The 19,943-nt window shown below is 48.0% G+C and overlaps 1 protein-coding gene across 1 annotated transcript; it reads right to left on the bottom strand.

The window, feature by feature from the left end:
- Positions 1 to 18,350: 18,350 nt before the first annotated feature.
- Positions 18,351 to 19,618, bottom strand: LOC144678166 (interferon-inducible GTPase 5-like). Its single transcript, XM_078538046.1, has one exon. It carries the CDS (start codon positions 19,616 to 19,618, stop codon positions 18,467 to 18,469), a length of 1,152 nt encoding a protein of 383 aa, XP_078394172.1. The 3' UTR covers positions 18,351 to 18,466.
- Between the last annotated feature and the right edge of the window lie 325 nt (positions 19,619 to 19,943).

Below are 19,943 nucleotides of genomic sequence, written 5' to 3'. Positions count from 1 at the left end.
TGCTTCAGTATTGACCCTCCGACACTGCAGCACTCCCTCAGAACTGACCCTCTGCCACTGCAACATTCCCTCGGTACTGACCCCCCGTCGGTGCAGCACTCCCTCAATACTGACCCCCCAATCAAGCAGCCCTCCCTCAGAACTGACCCTCTGAGATTACAGACCTCTCTCAGTACTGACTCTCCCTCAGTACTGAGTCTCTGACAGTGCGGCACTCCCTCAGTACTGACCCTCTGACAGTGCAGCACTCCCTCGGTACTGACCCTCCAACAGTGCAGCACTCCCTCAGTACTGACGCTCTGACAGTGCAGCACTCCCTCAGTACTGACCCTCTGACAGTGCAGCACTCCCTCAGTACTGACCCTCTGACAGTGCAGCACTCCCTCAGTACTGACGCTCTGACAGTGCAGCACTCCCTCAGTACTGACCCTCTGACAGTGCAGCGCTCCCTCAGTACTGACCCTCTGACAGTGCAGCACTCCCTCAGTACTGACCCTCTGACAGTGCAGCACTCCCTCAGTACTGACGCTCTGACAGTGCAGCACTCCCTTACTACTCAGCCTCCAGGAGTGCAACACTGCTTCAGTACTCCCCTACTGCCTTGAGAATATAAAATGACATAAGGACATTACTGATGATTGTTCTGGCCTCTGAAGATCATGAACAAAAACAAAAATACCTGGAAAAACTCAGCAGGTCTGGCAGCATCTGCGGAGAGGAACACAGTTAACGTTTCGAGTCCCAATGACCCTTCAACAATCCATATGGGTTTGAATTAGGAATAACGAGAGTCAGAAAACTCTGGTGTGAGTAGTTTATAGGGCCACTAACATCCGTTATATTGTTGGTCAGCGCATTAAACAAGAAATTGCTGGAGCTTGTACAAAGGCAATGTGAGCATTGTTGGGGACTTTAGTCTTTATATAGACTTGGACAATCAAGGGGCCTTGACAGGGTGGATGTGGAGGGGATGTTTCCTCTTGTGGGAGAATCCAGAACTCGGGGTCACTGTTTAAATATATGGGATTTCTCATTTAAGACAGAGATGAGGAGAAATCTTTCCTCTTGGATGAGTCTTTGGAAATCTCTTCCTCAAAAGGCAGTGTTTTTCAATATTTGTAAAGCAGAGCTGGATAGATCCTTGATTAACAAGCGTGTGAAAGGTTATTGGTGGTAGGCAACAATCAGATCAGCAGGCTTTGTTTTTATTCATTGGATGTGGGCATCACTGGCTAGATCAGCATTTATTGTCTATCGCTAATTACCCTTGTTCAGAGGGCATTTAAGACTCAACCCCATTGCTGTGGGTCTGGAGTCACATGTAGGCCAGACCAGGTAAGGACAGCAGATTTCCTTCTCTGAAGAAGACATTAGCAAACCAGACAGGGATTTTACAACAATGGTCTTCATGAGTCATCATCAGACTCGTAATCCCCAATTCTTATTGGATTCGAATTCCACCACCTGCTGTGGATGGATGTGAACCCTGGTCCCCAGAGCATGACCCTGGGTCTCTGGATTACTAGTCCAGCGACAATACCACTACACCATCGCCTCCCACGTGAAGGGCTAAGTGGCCTAAAACTGCTCCTAGTTTGTATGTTCGTGTGTTTCAAATGGGCAACAATGGTCTAGAAGGTGAGTTGTAGGATGTTTTCATGACAGTTGCTTGAAGAAATATGTTGTGGAGCTGCCAAGGGATAAAGCTATCTTATCTAGTATTGTGCACTGAGGGAAGGTTAATTCGAAATCTCACAGTAAAAGATCCACTGGGAAATAGTGATCATAACACAATTGAATCCCTTATTAAGTTTGAAAGCAACATGCGCCATCACGAACAAAAATCTTAAACTTAAGCAAAGCCTATTACATAAGGAATGAGAGGAGAACTGGCTAAGTTGATTGGGTAAATAGACTAAAAAGTATGGTGGTAAATAAACAGTGGGAAACGTTTAAAGAAACAATTCAAAAATGCATCCCATCATAAATAAAACTCAACAAGTAAGATCCATCTGTGGCTTACTAGAAAAGTTAAGGCCAGTGTCAAATTAAAAGGGACTTATAATCTTATAAAGAATAGTAATAAGTCTGAGGATTGGGAGTGTTTCAGAAACGAGCAAAGGGCCACTGAAAAGTTGTTAAAAAGGGAAAAAAAATAGAATACGAGAGTAAAGGAGCCAGAAATATAAAAACAGATTGTAAGAGCTTTTCCACCATATAAAAAGGAAGGGAGTAGCTAAAGTAAACATTGTTCCTTTAGGAGGGAGGCTCAACTCATTTAAAAGGTGCCTGGATCTACATCTGGAGTATTGTAACCTGCAAGGTGACGGGTCAGGTGCTGGAAAGCGGGATTAAAATGAATGGCTAGTTTCCTTTTTCTCATTCTGGCCAGCGCAGGCACAATGGGCTGAGTGGCCTCTTTCTGTACTGTAATTTTTCTATGGCAGAGACAGGAGAAATTATCATGGGGAGTGAGGAAATGGCAGTCATTGAACAAATATTTTGTGTCTGTCCTCACAGTTGAAGACACAAGTTACATACCAGAAATAGATAATAACCTGGAGGGAAAAATTAGTGTACAAGAGAAAACTAGCCAGGAATTTAAATTAGATAGCCAGGGCTTTTATAAATATTTTAAAAAGAAATGAGTTAACAAAGTGAGTGTTGGTCCTATAGAAAGTGAGTCTGGAGAATTGATAATGGAAAACAAGGAGGTAGCAGATGAATTGGACAGGTATTTTATATCAGTTTCCACTTTCGAGGACACAAGTAACATCCCAGAAGCAGCTATAAATCAGGAAATGGAAGGGAGGGAGGAACTCAGGAAAATTACAATCACCAGAGAAATGATACTGAGTAAATTGTTGGAGCTGGGGCTGACAAGAGCCCGGGTCCTGATGGACTTCATCCTTAGGGTCTTAAAAGAAGTGTCGAGTGAGATAGTTGATGCATTGGTTTTAATTTTCCAAAACTCCCTAGATTCAGAGAAGGTCCCATTAGATTGGAAGATAGCAAATGGAGCTCCATTATTCAAAAAGGGAGGCAGGCAGAAAACGGGAAATTACAGGCCAGTTAACTTAACATCTGTCATAGGGAAAATGTTAAAACTTTTATTAAAGAAGCTATAGCAGGGCACTTGGATAAGTTCAAGGTAATCAGGCAGAGTCAACATGGTTTTGTGAAAGGGAAATCATGTTTAACCAACCTATTGAAGCTCTTTGAGGAAGTAACATGCACGGTGGATAAAGGGGAACCAGTGGATGTACTGTACTTAAATTTCCAGAAGGGCATTTGATAAGGTGCCACGTCAAAGATTACTGCGGAAAATAAAAGCTCATGGTCTAGGGATAACATATTGGCGTGGATAGAAGATTAGCTGGCTAACAGGAAGCAGGGAGCAGCATAAAAAGGGTCTTTTTCAGGTTGGCAAGATGCAACGAGTGGTGTGCCACAGGGATCAGTGTTATGACTGATGCAGTTGGCAAAGCGGAGATATTTAAAAATCCCAGAGGGAAACTTTAAACAACTGTCATAACCAATAATTTTAAGTGTTATGTTTGAGATGTGACTCTAAATTCAGGAATCAGACCACCAGTTCTCGAGGTTTTTACATTAAGTTAAATTAAACATTTTATTAATTACACAGGTTAAAATATACATACACATGGCTACAAATTAATTCTATCATAACTTTTAACAAATTCCCAAACTAATCTCCATTAAGGCAACAGCAACCCATTGACTTAACCAGACACCAGGCAAAGCATTTTCACCTTACGAATTCAAAATGAGGTTCTTTTCACTTTGGTTCCTGTGGAGACAGCTGTAGGCATACAGCTACTTTGATCTTACATTGCCTCTGCCCTACACAGACATCACTGCTGAAGTTATACCTAGCACAGCCCATTGAATGTAAATTCTCATTGTATCACCAGCCTCTGAACTAAACCTCTCTAACAATAAAGCGCCTTTCATACTACTAATTTTATTAGTAATATAAACATATTGCTTGGTCTCTGTGAGCTAGGTGCCAGATTTCACTCGCCTTCTTGAATGCTCTATTCAAAAAATGCAAATACACTCTATCTCTCTTACATCTCAAAACTGGTACCCATCAAAGCGCCCAGACTAGCTGGCTTTAATCCAATTAAGATACACCCACAGACTAAACCTTTATTTTAAAAGGGAAGTATTTCCCAGTAATATAATATACATTAATAGCTTCATGAAATAAGTGCTGGGACTTCAACTGTTTACAATTTATATAAATGATTTGGATGAAGGGATGGATGGGATGATTGCCAAATTTGCTGATGACACAAAGATAGGTCGGAAAGTAAGTTGTGAAGAGGACAAAAGGAGGCTACAAATAGAAATAGATAGGTTAAGTGAGTGGGCAAAGATCTGGCAAATGGAGTATAATGTGGGAAAATGTAAAATTGTCCATTTTGGAAGGAAGCATAAAAGTGCAAGTGTTTCAACAACCTGTTGCACTCTGGAAGGGTGAGGACCATGTTGGCATTGGTCACTTAACCCAGCAGGTCGGCTTTCCCCCCCTGGTCCCCGCACCACCCCCCCACCCCCCCAAGTCTGAGTGTAGTGACTGCATTGAATCGTTGATGGGATGTGTCCTTCGCTGGGTGGGCAGATTTTACCTATGCCGAGGTCACCCTGAGAGGGTGGTGAAGAGATGGGTTCTGCCCCTGCAGCATGTGGTACACTGAGACCCACATGACTGTTTTGGGGGTAACCTGGAGGAGCTGCACCTGGGCACAGGGCTGGAACTCCAGGACATGTCAAAGTCAGGGCGATGACAGACTGGGAGGGGAGCTTCAAGGTGGCGTTGGCACCAATCGATCTGCTGCCCTCTGCGCTCCACGTGCTTGCGCCTCCTGGCTATGGAAGGTTAGACCGTCTGGTGCCTGATGTGATGTAGGCAGCATTTGGCCAAGGGGGGGATGGGGGGAAACAGGCCTGGCATCTTTGTGTGAGTGTTGGGCAGCAGCGGGGTGAGGGGGCACTGGAGCCCTGCAATGTCCCACTCTGGTTGGGGTGGGCCGTCCGTGAAGAGAGTCCAGGTACAAGTTGCGCTAATCAATGCTCTTCTCTCCTTTACAGGAGAAGAATGCACATAATGCCCCCGAGCGGGTGAGGACTGGCGGAGGGTCAGCACAGTTAGCGATTCTCAGCCGCTTCCAGCAGGAGGCCCTGGATTTGGAGAGGGGCCATGTGCCCAGGTCCACCGGTGTTGGTGAGGCTGGGTTGCCACGTGCAGGTATGTTTGCCCAGCAGTGAGGTCACCATTGTTCTCCCAGCAGCAATGACAGTGCTGAATGTTCAGTTTGAGGTTTACAACATGGCTTGACCATTGCTTATGGAAGGATGAGGGCATAATGATCCGGGGGACAGGGATGCACATTGACATTGTCTCCATGGTAACTGATCCAATGTCCTCGTCCTTCCTTTCAGCATCAGTGGAGCTGGGCCGAGAGGAGGAGCAGCAGAGACCCCTCTCACACCTGAGGGCCCTGAAGTCTCGGACTCACCAGCGTCACACCCTCTCTCCCAGGCAGGCACCAGCGCAGATACTAGCACCTTCGTGGGAATTAGATCATCGGCTAGTGTCCTGGGGCACAGCGTGAGGGCACTTCACAGTCGCTGGAGGAGCTGGCAGAGACAGAGAGTGCCCATGGTGCCAGCAGTCGGAGGACTGCAGGGGACCAGGCACATGCTCAGTCGGTGCCTGATGATGTCCCTCTGGAGTCGTCCGCGATGCAGCAGCTGCAGGAAATGCAGCCGGGTGTGTGGGAGCATCTGGGGGAGATACATGAGGCTGTGCTTGGCTTGGTCTCCGTGGTGGAGGGGTCTACGTGGACCATCGCCGAAGCAATGAGCCTCATGTCCGAGCGCCATGCGTCCTCCATGGAGAGGGTGACGACTCTCGTGGAGAGGCTCCTCCAGGAGACCCATCAGGGCTTCCTAGGGATGTGCCCGGACCAGCAAATACCTCACATCGGCATTGACCTCAGCTGGTCAGTGCCAGTGTGGGAGATGGTCTGGGCACCAAGTTTCCCAGCTCGGTGTCCATCCATCTACGATGAGCAGGGAGGTCCGGAGCGACCACACATCAGTGCAGCAGCTGCCTGGCGTCTCTGTGGGCTCCTCTCAGGGCGCTCCGGATGAGGGTAGAAGCTCCTCCGCCCCTCTGCCAGTGACCGTTGCATCCGGTGAGGTTACGACGACTGGGGAGGTGCCAACTGTGGAACTGGCAGCTCCCTCCCAGGCGGGGCCAGCACAGCCTCCACGGGGCAGAGAACGACTGCCAAGGTCATCGAGGCCAACAGGACAGCAGAGTCAGGCTGGCTCAGATACCACTCCCAGCGAGGGGGCAGCACCAAGACATAGCCCCCGCAAACGCAAACATAAGGCACCTTCGGCACACCCCGGGCTTCTCACTGGTGCTTTACTGTTGGCCCCGCAATGAGGTCTTTATCAGTTGGTCTGATTTTTAACACCTTTTTCATTTTGTTTCATTAAGTTTCTTTTGTTATAATATTAAATTCAGACATGTCACCGTGGCTGAGGGAGCCTCTCTTGTTCTGCAGGTGGATGGTTACCAATAATGTTAGGAGTGATTTGTGGGACATTCAGTTTTATTAACTAGGCCCTTAGTTACTGTTCCTATCCTGGCAGATTTGGCACTTAGGTATCGAGTATGGAGCCTACAGCCCAGGCTTGTCCTGGAGATCTATCTGTGGTGTTCTAGCTGAAGGTTCATTGGATTAAAGCCTCCCGGGTGTCCCTGCCTCCCTGGTGTATGCCCGGGTCAGCGTCTACCCCCTCAGCATTTCCCTGTGTGTGCTCATCCTCGGACTCACTGCCGGACTCATCATGTGCAACCACAGACACTGTGTCGACATCTTCATCGTCCACAGCGTCTCCCCTTTCCAGCACAAGATTGTGGAGAGTACAGCATACAACCACTATCACCGAGACATGATCTAGGAGGTACTGGAGTGCGCTCCCTGAGCGGTCCGGGCATCGGAAGCACATCTTGAGAAGACCGATGGTTCTCTCCACCACAGCAGCCGTGGCTCCTATTGTCGCGCTGCTCAGCTTCTGTTCTTAAATGGTGGAGAGGTGTCATGAGCCACCTTCTGAGGGGATAGCCCTTGTCACCCAACAGCCATCCATCCAGCCGGGCTGGAGCACTGAAGAGCCCCGGCATCAGGGAGTGTCTGAGGATGTGGGCGTCGTGGGAGCTGCCTGGGTGCCTTGCACAGACTTGTAGAATCAGCATCCTGTGACCACACACTATCCACATGGAGTGGAAGCCCTTCCTGTTGACGAAGGCACCGGGTTCACCCGCTGGCGCCTTGATGGCCACATGTGTACAGTCTATAGCACCCTGGACACGGGGGAAGCCAGCAATGGCTGCGAAGCCTCTGGCTCACTCAGCCTGACTGGCCTAGTCCCAGTGGTAGTGGATGAATGTCAAAGCCCATCTGAATAGAGCATCTGTAACCTGCTTGACACAAGTGTGGACAGCTGATTGGGAGACTCCGCAAAGATCACCCACCGAGCCCTGGAAGGAGCCAGAGGTTTAGAAGTTGAAGGCAGCTGTGACCTTCAGAGCCACTGGCATGGGGTGTCCACCCACACAGTTAGGGGAGATCTCAGGGCCAATCATCTGACAGATATAGTTGACTCTCTCCCTTGACAGGCGGAGCCTCCTTCGGCACTGCACCTCAGACATATTGAGGTAGCTGCTTCACCCCCTGTAAACCCTGGCAGCAGGATAGTGGCGTCTTCTGCGGCCCCTTCCACCTTGGACTACCTCTTGGCAGAGCACACTCGCGACCCCACTGAGCCCTCTTATCCCGCCTGTGGATGAGGTTAATACAAATGTCTCCTACCCGCCTGCCCGTTGCGCCCATGCACTGGCCCAAAGATTGTGCAGGCGCCGAAAAATCTCAGTCAATTGGCACCTCAAGCGCCTTAAGTGGCCCGTTAATTAATGGCGGGCGCGCATCAGTGAGCATCATGTGCCCACCCAACGAAATATCGCGATGGCGCACGGTGATGTCGGGACACTTGCCCGATGTCACCGGGCATCATTTTACACGTCTGCGTGCGGAGTCCACCTTCCGCACGCCAACGGGAAAATCCTGCCCCATGAGTCAACCAATGGAATTGAAACTCTGTCTCTTTCTCACGAGGGGCTCCAGTCTTCACCTTCGAACACCTTTCCTTGGAGCTCTCTCCAAACAACGCTCTAACTCGGGCAGCTTCAACAAGGGCACATCTCGCAGGACTCCGATCTCGCTTTCTGAGATTCCTTCCTCCTGGATTCCCAAGTGCACTCAAATGTCAAATCCCAAGCACCTTTTCAGCTCTTTGGCCAAGCTGAGCAAAGCACTATTGTTCCAAAGGGGCTGCTTCACCCCAGCAACCCGCAGGACGGAGTCAACAACCTCCAGCTGCCTCCTTGGGTCATCAGGGCCTCTCCTGAGCCCTCTTCAGTTACCAGACTCAGGCGGCATCTAGAACGGCCCATCTCGCAGGGATTCACACTCACCCTCAGAGATTTCATTCCCCTAGATTCCTGGGTAAACACACCAAGCACCAAATTCCAGGCTCAACTTCAGGTCTTCGGGCCTGCCTGAGTCTTCCTGCTCCAAAGAGGTACCTTTGCCCCAGTGGCCCCGCTTCACTCACAGTCTGCTCCCCACAGCCCTTTCTCTGGCTTTGAGCCTCTATCTCTGCTCCTCTCTTCTAACCGAACTTAACTGGGACCTGTTTCTACCCCCTGTCTTTGTCCCTTGCCTGGGACTTCATTTCGGGACCTCTCCATGTCCCTGTCTCTTGTCCCCTACCTGGGAGACTTGCTGGCCATGAAGTCCCATGCCCTGTCACCTGACCCTGGGTCTTGGCGCCATCTTTCTCCTGCACAAGCGCATTGAGCCGGACCTCAGCCTAAAGAGCGTGAACGTGCCAGTCTGTGCGAGTGCCGCCTGGGCGTGCGTGGGAGATCGGAGGTTTTTTTGGGACTTGGAGTTCCCAACCCCCGCGTTGGGTTTCATAACAAGAAACAGAGAGCAATGTATCAAAGTTTGCTGATGATACCAAGCTCGGGGGGAAGGTAAGCTGTGGGGAGGACACAGAGAGGCTACAAAGAGATATAGACAGGGTTCGGTGAGTGGACAAGATGGCAGATGGAGTATAATGTAGGGAAGTGTGAAGTTATTCACCTCGGTCAGAAGAATAGAAAAGCAGAATATTTTTTAAACAGCGTGAAACTTATAAACGCTGATGTTCAGAGGAACTTGAATGCACTCAGACAAGGAACACAGAAAGTTAACTCACATGTGCAGGAAGCGATTAGTGAGGCAAATGACATGTTGGCGTTTATTGCAAGGGGACTGGAGAACAAGAATAAAGAAAAAAGCAAAGTACTGCGGATGCTGGAAATCTAATAAAGAAGTCTTGCTACAGCTGTACAGGGTTTTGGTGAGACTACATCTGGAATACTCTGTGCAGTTTTGGTCTCCATATTTGGGAAAGGATTTACTTGCATTGGAGGTAGTACAGCAAAGGTTCACTAAATTTGTTCCTGGGATGAGGGAGCTGTCCTATGATGAGAGGCTGAGTAAGGTTTTTTTAATTCATTCATGGGATATGGGCTTCGCTGGCTGGGCCAACATAGAATGCCCATCGCTAGTTGCCCTTGAGAAGGTGTTAATGAGCTGCCTTCTTGAACCGCTGCAGTCCATGTGGTGTGGGTACAACCACAGTGCTGTTAGGATGGTGAGTGACTTGGAGGGGAACTTCCAGGTGGTGGTGTTCCCATGTATCTGCTGCCCTTGTCCTTCTAGATGGTAGGTGGTCATGGGTTTGGAAGGTGCTGTCTAAGGAGCCTTGGGGAATTCCTGCAGTGCATCTTGTAGATGGTACACACACTGCTGCTACTGTGCATCGGTGGTGGAGGGAGTGAATGTTTGTGGATGTGGTGACAATCAAGAGTGCTGCTTTGTCCTGGACAGTGTCCAGCTTCTTCAGTGTTGTGGGAGCTGCACTCATCCAGGCAAGTGGAGAGTATTCCATCACACTCCTGACTTGTGCCTTGTAGATGGTGGACAGGCTTTGGGGAGTCAAGAGGTGAGTTACTCGTCGCTCGATTCCTAGCCTCTGACCTGCTCTTGTAGCCACAGTATTTATATGGCTAGTCCAGTTCAGTTTCTGGTCAATGGTAACCCCCAGGATGTTGATAGTGGGGGATTCAGCGATGGTAATGCTGTTGAATGTCAAGGGATGCTGGTTAGATTCTCTCTTGTTGGAGATGGTCATTGCCTGACACTTGTGTGGCACGAATGTTACTTGCCACTTGTCAGCCCAAGCCTGGATATTGCTGCATTTGGACATGGATACTGCTTCAGTATCTGAAAAGTCACGAATGGTGCTGAACATTGTGCAAACATCAGCGAACATCCCCACTTCTGACCTTATGATGGAAGGAAGGTCATTGATGAAGCAGCTGAAGATGGTTGGGCCGAGGACACTACCCTGACGAACTCCTGCAGTGATGTCCTGGAGCTAAGATGACTGACCTCCAACAACCACAACCATCTTCCTTTGTGCTAGGTATGACTCCAGCCAGCGGAGAGTTTTCCCCCTGATTCCCATTGACTCCAGTTTTGCTCGGGCTCCTTGATGCCACACTCGGTCAAATGCTGCCTTGATGCCAAGGGCAGTCACTCTCACCTCACCTCGGGAGTTCAGCTCTTTTGTCCATATTTGAACCAAGGCTGTAATGAGGTCAGGAGCTGAGTAGCCCTGGCAGAACCCAAACTGAGCATCAGAGAGCAGGTTATTACGAAGCAAGTGCCGCTTGATAGCACTGTTGATGACCCCTTCCTTCACTTTACTGATGATGCAGAGTAAACTGATGGGGCAGTAATTGGCCATGTTGGATTTGTCCTGCTTTTTGTGTACAGTACAAACCTGTGCAAATTTCCACATAGCCAGGTAGATGCAAATGTTGTAGCTGTACTGGAACAGCTTGGCTAGGGGCGCGGCAAGTTCTGGAGCAGAAGTCTTCAGTACTATTGCCAGAATATTGTCAGGGCCCATAGCCTTTGCAGAATCCAGTGCCTTCAGCTGTTTCTTGATATCACGTGGAGTGAATCGAATTGACTGAAGACTGGCATCTGTGATGCTGGGGACCTCCGGGGGAGGCCGAAATGGATCATCCACTCGGCACTTCTGGCTGAAGATTGTTGCGAATGCTTCAGCCTTATCTTTTGCACTGATGTGCTGGACTCCTCCATCATTGAGGATGGGGATATTTGTGGAGCCTCCTCCTCCAGAGAATTGTTTAATTGTCCACCACCATTCACAACTGGATGTGGCAGGACTGCAGAGCTTAGATCTGATCCGTTGGTTGTGGGATTGCTTAGCCCTGTCTATCACTTGCTGCTTTTGCTGTTTGGAACGCAAGTAGTCCTGTGTTATAGCTTCACCAGGTTGACACCTCATTTTTAGGTATGCCTGGTACTGCTCCTGGCATGCCCTCCTGCACACTTCATTGAGCCAGGGTTGATCCCCTGACTTGATGGTAATGGTAGAGTGGGGGATATGCCAGGCCATGAGGTTACAGATTGTGTTCGAGTACAATTCTGCTGCTGCTGATGGTCCACAGTGCCTCATGGATGCCCAGTCTTGAGTTGCTAGATCTGTTCGAAATCTATCCCATTTAGCACGGTGGTAGTGTCACACAACACAATGGAGGGTATCCTCAATGTGAAGGCAGGACTTCGTCTCCACAACGACTGTGCGGTGGTCACTCCTACCGATACTGTCATGGACAGATGCATCTGTGGCAGGCAGGTTGGTGAGGATGAGGTCAAGTATGTTTTTCCCTCTTGTTGGTTCCCTCACCACCTGCCACAGACCCAGTCTAGCAGCTATGTCCTTTCGGACTCAGCCATCTCGGTCAGTAGTGGTGCTACCGAGCCACTCTTGGTGATGGACATTGAAGTCCCCACCCAGAGTATATTCTGCGCCCTTGTCACCCTCAGTGCTTCCTCCAAATGATGTTCAACATGGAGGGGCACTGATTCATCAGCTGAGGGAGGGCGGTATGTGGTAATCAGCAGGAGGTTTCCTTGCCCATGTTTGACCTGATGCCATGAGACTTCATGGGGTCTGGCGTCGATGTTGAGAACTCCCAGGGCAACTCCCCCGCTGACTGTATACCACTGTGCCGCCACCTCTGCTGGGTCTGTCCTGCCGGTGGGACAGGACAGACCCAGGGATGGTGATGGTGGAGTCTGGGACATTATCTGTAAGGTATGATTCTGTGAGGATGACTATGTCAGGCTGTTGCTTCACTAGTCTGTGTGACAGCTCTCCCAATTTTGACACTAGCCCCCAGATGTTAGTAAGGAGGACTTTGCAGGGTTGACAGGGCTGCGATTGCTGGTGTAGTTTCCGGTGCCTAGGTCGATGCCGGGTGGTCCATCCGGTTTCATTCCTTTTTTGTGACTTTGTAGTAATTTGATACAACTGAGTGTCTTGCTCGGCCATTTCAGAGGGCAGTTAAGAGTCAACCACATTGCTGTGGGTCTGGAGTCACGTGTAGGCCAGAACGGGTAAGGACGGCAGATTTCCTTCCCTAAAGGGCATTAGTGACCCAGATGGGTTTTTACAACAATCTACAATGGTTTCCTGGTCATCATTAGACTTTTACTTCCAGGTTTTTATTGAATTCAAATTTCACCATCTGCTGTGGTGTGATTCAAACCCAGAGCAGTACCCTGGGTCTCTGGATTACTAGTCCAGCGACAATACCAGTCTGCCATCACCTCAAGACTGAATAAATTGGGTCTATATTCTCTGGGGTTTAGAAGAATGAGGGGTGATCTCATTGAAACCCACAAGGTTCTGAAGGGGTTTGACAGGGTGGACAGAGAGAGATTGTTTCCACTGGTCAGGGAATCCAAAACACGGGGGCCACAGTCTCAGGATAAGGGGCCGATCATTTAGGACTGAGGTGAGGAGAAATTACTTCACTCAATGGGTTGTGAATCTTTGAAATTCTCTACCCCAGAGGGTTGTGGATGCTCCATCATTGAACACATTTACAACTGAGATGGACAGATTTTTGGTCTCTCGGGAAATTAAGGGATACGGGGAGCAGACAGGAAAATGGTGTTGAAGCTATGACCGCATTGAATGGTGGAGCAGGCTCAGTGGGCCGAATGGTCTACTCCTGCTCCCATTTCTTGTGTTCTCATGTTCTCCAACAGTTGTCAGGAAAATATAATAATGTTATTGGAATTTATTGTAAGATAGTGGTATCTGTGTCTATATGTGTCTGGGTGTGTGTGTGTGTGTGTGTGTGCGGGAAACTTAATTGGATTAAAGGCAGCTGGTCTGAAGGCTTTGATGTATTAGAAGCGAAGCCAGTTTTGAAATGTTCAGTAGGTAAACATGGGGAAAGTTCAGAATATAAGGTGTAAAAGGACATTTGCATTTTTAAACAAACCAGACGAGATTCTTTTCAAAGGAGGGGTGAAATATTTCACCTAGCCAGGTGAAGTTCAGGGACAGTATGTTCATTTTTCCCAAACATTACTGGTAAAATCAGTGCTATAATACATTTTTATGATCAGGAAGGTAAAGTCCAAAGACATAGTGAAACAATGGGAATTTGCATTCAAAGGGGAAAATATGTATAAAGGAGAGAAGGCTGTGTGTAAAGGCAGGCATTTTAAGATCTAACAAGTGTGAAAAGCCTTCCGCATCTATGCCTCAAGCTGTTGTCTACAATGATCTGAAGTTAAGAAAACTCAATTTGAATCGGATTATGCAAGGTATCGTGTTTCTAAGCCCGGGTCTTTTATAATCTGTGTGTCTTACTGTTGCCTAAATGGAGGTGTAACTGGGAGACAGATTAAGTAGGGGGGTTTAGAAGCTATTAAAGTCATAATTTGTAGACATATGTAGATGCTAAAAATTATTTCTCTAATTAATAAATGTTTAATCCTATAAGGCTTGGTGGTCTTATTACTACTGAATTCAAAGCCCGCATCTTGCAAAAACAGATGTGGCAGTTGTCTCAAGTTTCCCTCTGGGATTTGAACAACTCAGCATTTACCCTCAGTTGTGCCATAACACAGTGAAACTAGTGTTAGTCCTTGGAATGGATCTCGAACCCATGCCCCACTGAGGCGAGAATGCTGATCACAGAGCCATGGCTCTTTAATGCTGAAAATGACAATTTGAATTGTCTTCAAGGATGCTAATCCCTTGAAGACCTCTTGTCCTCAGTCCTCATCTTTTAATCGCCTGATCCTCACTCTTGATGCTCTCTTCCTATGGCTGAACTTTATTAAATCCACGTACTGCGAGTCAGAGCAGGAACTGGTGCTGGGAGGGCTGAAAGTTTAATGTTCGGTCTGTCCCCTTGAGACACATTGCCCAGGAATCACATCAATTACACTGTGAAATACCTCAGAGGATGTGAGAAAATAAATAGTGACACCCAAAATAAATGAGCCAACAGGGTTGTACTCACAAGCACAGAGCTTTTAATAGATACAGATTAATTTGGACATAGAAGGATAATTGTTGAAATATTCTATGCTTGAATACAATAGCTAAGCTTGTTCCCATTTTTAACGCATAAGCATCATTAGCAAGGCCAGCATTCATAATCTGTCCCTAATTACCCTCAAGAAGGTTATGGTGTCCCCATGTGTTTGCTGCCCTTGTCTTTCTAGGTAGTAGCAGTCGTGAGTTTGGAAGGTGCTGTCGAAGGAGCCTTGGTGAATTGCTGCAGTGCATCTTATAGATGGTACTCACTGCTGCTACTGTGCGTCAGCTGTGGACGGAGTGAATGTTTGAGACTGGAGGAAATAGTTTCTCTTTCTCTGCATTCCTTTTATCAATTAGATCACAGAATCGTTACAGCACAGGAGGAGGCCATTCTACCCATCGTGTCTGCACCAGCTCTCCGAATGAACAATGCACCTAGTGCCATTCCCCCACCTGCTCCCCATAACCCTGCACATTCTTCCTTTCCAGATAACAGTCTAATTCCCTTTTGAAAGCCTCGAATGAACCTGTCTCCACCACACTCTCAGGCAGTGCTTTCCAGACCCTAACCTCTCGCTGTGTGAAAAAGTTTCTCCTCATGTCTCCATTGCTTCTTTTACCAATTACTTTAAATCTGTGCCCTCTGGGTCTCGATCCTGTCATGAGCAGGAACAGTTTCTCCCTCTCTACTTTGTCAAGACCCCTTGTGATTCTGAACACTTCTATCAAATCTCCTCTCAACCTTCTCTTCTCTAAGGAAAACGGTCTCAACTTCTCCAATCTATCTTCATTACTGAAGTTTCTCATCCCTGAAACCATTCCCATGAATCTTTTCTGCACTCTCTCTCCAATGCCTTTCATATCCTTCCTAAAGCGCGGTGCCCAGAACTGGATGCAATACTCCAGCTGAGGCAGAACTAGTGTCTTATACAAGATCAACATAACCTCCCTGCTCTTGTATTCTGTGTCCCTATTAATAAAGCCCAGGATACTATACGCTTTATTAACAACTCTCTCAACCTGTCCTGACACCTTCAATGATTTATGCACATATACCCCCAGCTCCCTCTGCTCCTGCACCCCCTTTAGAATTGTACCCATTATTTTATATTATCTCTCCATGTTCTTCCTATCAAAGTGAATCACTTCACATTTCTCCGTATTGAACTTCATCTGTCTGTCCATTCCACTAACTTGTCTGTGTCCTTTCGAAGTTCGACATTATCCTCCTCACAGGTCACAATGCTTCTGAGTTTTATATCATCTGCAAACTTTGAAATTGTGCTTTGTACACCAAGGTCTGGGTCATTAATATATGTCAAGAAAAGCAGGAGTCCCAATACTGACCCCTGGGCAACTCCACTACAAACTTTCCGCTAGTCCAAAAATCCATTAACCATGACTCTCTGTTTACGAACATATGAACATAAGAAATAGGAGCAGGAGTAGGCCATTTGGCCCCTCAAGCCTGCTCTGTTTCCTGACACTTGGCCAATTCTGTATCTGTGTTGTGATTGTCCCTTTTATCCCATGAGCTTTAACATTGTTCACAAGTCTGTTGTGTGGCACTTTATCAAACGCCCTTTGGAAGTCCATGTACACCACATCAACAGCATTACCCTCATCGACCTCCTCTGTTACCTCATCAAAAAATTGCAGCAAGTTAGTTAAACACGATTTTCCCTTAACAAATCCATGCTGACTCCCCATAATTAACCCACATTTATCCATGTGACTATTAACTTTGTCCCAAATTATTGTTTCTGGAATGTTCCCCACCACTGGAGTTCAACTGACTGGTCTGTAGTTGCTGGACTTATCCTTTTTTGAACAAGGGTGTAATATTTGCAATTCTCCAGTCCTCTGGCGCCAGCCCTCAGTCTAAAGGAAGAGTGGAAAATTCAGGCCAGAGCCTCCGTCATTTCCACTCTCACTTCCCTCAGTATCCTCAGATGCATCTCATCCGGTCCAGGTGCCTTATCAACTTTTAAGCACAGATAACCTATCCAATACCCCCTCCTCTTCAATCCCAAATCTTCTGGTGTCTCAATTACCTCCTCTGTCACCGTGGGCAGAACTTTGCCCTTGGCGGGCAGGCTCGGCCGGAGCGGGTGAGGGCGGTTGGGAAGCCGGCCACTGCCCGCGATTGGCACCGGACCGCGATTTCACGCTGGCAAGCCGGCTAAGGCCCGCCCAGCGTGAAAGGTGGGCGGCTGCGCTGCCTGTGTGGAGGTGGCGGGGGTGAGGAGGGTGAGTGGGCCGAGCGTGAACTTCACACACGTGGGCACGAGTGAGCCCGGCATAATCTCCCTGAGGCACAGAGCTGCCCAAGGGAGATGAAGCCTTGTTAAAAAAAAAATAAAATAAAGAAAATAAAAATGCACTGGAACATGTCCCCTCGTGTGACTCAGTCCCGTGAGCAGGGACATGTTATTAATTCAATTGTAAAACTTTTATTTTATTTTTATTTGCTTTCGGAAACTTCATCCCGCCCGTGGATGAGACTTCCAAAAAAATGCAAAGGCCGCTTGGCCTTTCTGCCTGCCCGTCAGCCGTTAGGTTGGATGGGCAGCGAGAAATTGAGGTTAATTGGATATTCAATGGCCTGAACAGGCTTTTTAAATTGTCGGTGGGCGCGCTGCCAACTCCGGCGATGACATTGGCGTGATCGGCCAACGTCAACACGCATCATTTCACGCCCGAGCGGGTTGTGCTTACGGCCACCCACTGAGTGAAAATTCCTGCCCCAAGACCTGAGTCGCATCTTCTTCCTTGGGAGAGACAGATGCAAAGTGTTCATTCAACATCCCAGCTATTCCCCTCCCTCCATGTGTAAATCCCCTCGACTCTCCTTTAACTATCCTTTATTAATGATATGTCTATAGAAGGCTTTGGAATTCCTTTTTGTGTTAGGTGTCAGTCTCTTTCCATCCCTCAATCCAGTGAACCTTGTTCTGGACTCTCCACCCAACACCAGAGGAAATGGCTTCTCTCTATCAAATCCTTTAATCGTCTTGAACACCTCGATTAGATCATCCCTTAATCTTCTAAACACAAGGGAATACAAGTCTAGTCTATACAACCGGTCCTTATCATTTAAACCCTTGCAGCCCCTGGGTCGATCTGGTGAATCTGAGCTGCTCCCCCTCCGAGGGCAATATATCCTTCCTGAGGTGTGGGGCCTAGGACTGGACCCAGTTACTGCCGATGTGACACTGTGCACCCCCTCAGTGCTGCACCGGGAGCGCCTGTCTGGGGTTTGTGCGCAATTCGCTGGATTGCAGCTTGACCAAAATACTTCTAGAATCAGAGTCATTATGGCACAAAAGAACTGACCCTGAGCTGTGCTTCCTACCTCGTACCTCATCCATCACAAAGACTGGTCTCCTTTGACAGCACCTTCCAAACCCACGGCCACTACCATCTAGAAGGACAAGAGCAGCAGATAGATGGGGACACCACCACCTGGAAGTTCCCCTCCAAGTCACTCACCATCCTGACTTGGAAATATATCACCGTTCCTTCACTGTCGCTGGGTCAAAATCCTGGAACTCCCTCCCTAACAGCACTGTGAGTGTATCTACACCACATGGACTGCAGCGGTTCAAGAAGGCAGCTCACCACCACCTTCTCAAGGGCAATTAAGGATGGGCAATAAATGCTGGCCCATCTCACGAACGAATTAAAAAAAACCCGACTCCTCCTGCCCCAGAAGAGAGTGCTACTCGCTGAGTATTTGTGACCTGGTTGGCATGGAAGAGATTGTGTTACACGTTGCCGTACTGCTCAAACGATCGAGTGAATGGAAGTTAAAGGGTCAACATGAATAAACTCTCATTTGCCAACCCTCTCCACCAAGTGTGTGTTGCTATTCAATCTGCGACTGGATCACCCACTGCAGAACTCTCTCAGTATCTGCTGCTAGATCCTGTAGGAATCTAGTGAGCATCCTCTTTGTCATTGTGAATGCAATGCCTCCTGATAGAACTGAGCCAAAAGCAGGGACACCATGCGCTAAATATGCCCCTGCTATAAGCCCCATGCCAGAGCTATTAGACATTAGTTGGTAAAAAAGGTGTTTGTTTATGTCAGTCGGCTGGGGTGAATGTATTTGAGCTTTCAACTCATCCACTGGCTTCTCAATCTCAGCAGATATTCTATTGAGAGCTCCCTCATCGAGCCCAAAGCACTGGTAGTAAAAGGGCAAGTTCCTGAGCAATATCCCGACATCACACAGAATCCCTACTTCTGGAATGGGAACCATTGCGGCTACAGTCGATAAAAAAGCCAACTTCCAAATCTCGGCGCTCAGGAAATCCTTCTTCCCCGCAATGATTTGTGAAGAGGGCGTCCTGATGGATCTCAGGAACGCTCGTTTCCTGCACTTGGGAAATTCCCTTTCCAAAGCTTCCAGGAGCCGCTTGGAGTCATAATCCTGGAAATTGCAGGCAGACACAAGGAAGACTTGTGGAGACTTCACACCATGCTCTCCCAAATACCTCAGCAAATCTTTTCTGATCGCTTCCAGCACTTCGTCCTGGTTAAAGGATGTTCTCCGTCGTTTCAGAGTTGCCTCAATGTCTCTGTCAATTTTTGTGCAGACAAAGTAGAAGCCTGCGCCGCTCTCCTTAATCCATTTAGCCAGTGTAGCGTGATTCTCTTTGAAACGGCCAGAGGCGACAATGATGAAGAAGTCATACCTGTTGAAGCCCACCTTCTCCCTGTAGTTCTCTAATTGGAATTTCGGGGTCCCTAACCCAGGAAGATCCCAAATCTGCAAGTTAGTGATTGTTGGATGTGGATACCTGGCTGGCCTCATGGTGGTTTCTGTTACCCCAGATGCAGCAGCGCCAGGCTGGTCATCGGAGAGGCCTCGTAGTGCATTGACCAGCGAGGATTTCCCTGCACCGGCCTCTCCAGTCACCCCAATGTTGATCGTTATATCCCCCAGGGAAGGCAGGCGGTTCAATATCTTCGAGACAAGTTCGGGTAGTCCTCCTGATTCAAAAGCTTTGTTCATGTCTTCCCACTGCTCTGCACGATTGCGTTCAAATATTTCACACCTGGAAAAGTGTAAAAACACACACAATAACCGTCAGGGAGGAGTCAGCCAATCTTCCACCTGTGCAGACGATTCACAAAATGGTCAGAAAGCACAACAACAACAACTTACCACCTCTGTCGAAGAGAATTCTCCTCACGTTTTTCACAGAGACACCAAGGAGAGAAATGGACACTGAAGGAGATGTTTGACACACTGACCAAAAGCCGGGACAACAAGGTGGCGTTAAAGGGAGGGGCCTTAAAGGAGGCTGAGGGTTGTAGAGTTATAGGGGAGAACGCAA

Source organism: Cetorhinus maximus, unplaced genomic scaffold (assembly GCF_964194155.1).
Source record: "Cetorhinus maximus unplaced genomic scaffold, sCetMax3.hap1.1 HAP1_SCAFFOLD_3719, whole genome shotgun sequence".
NCBI classification, from domain to species: domain Eukaryota; kingdom Metazoa; phylum Chordata; class Chondrichthyes; order Lamniformes; family Cetorhinidae; genus Cetorhinus; species Cetorhinus maximus.
This window is presented reverse-complemented; position numbering and strand designations above follow the sequence as displayed.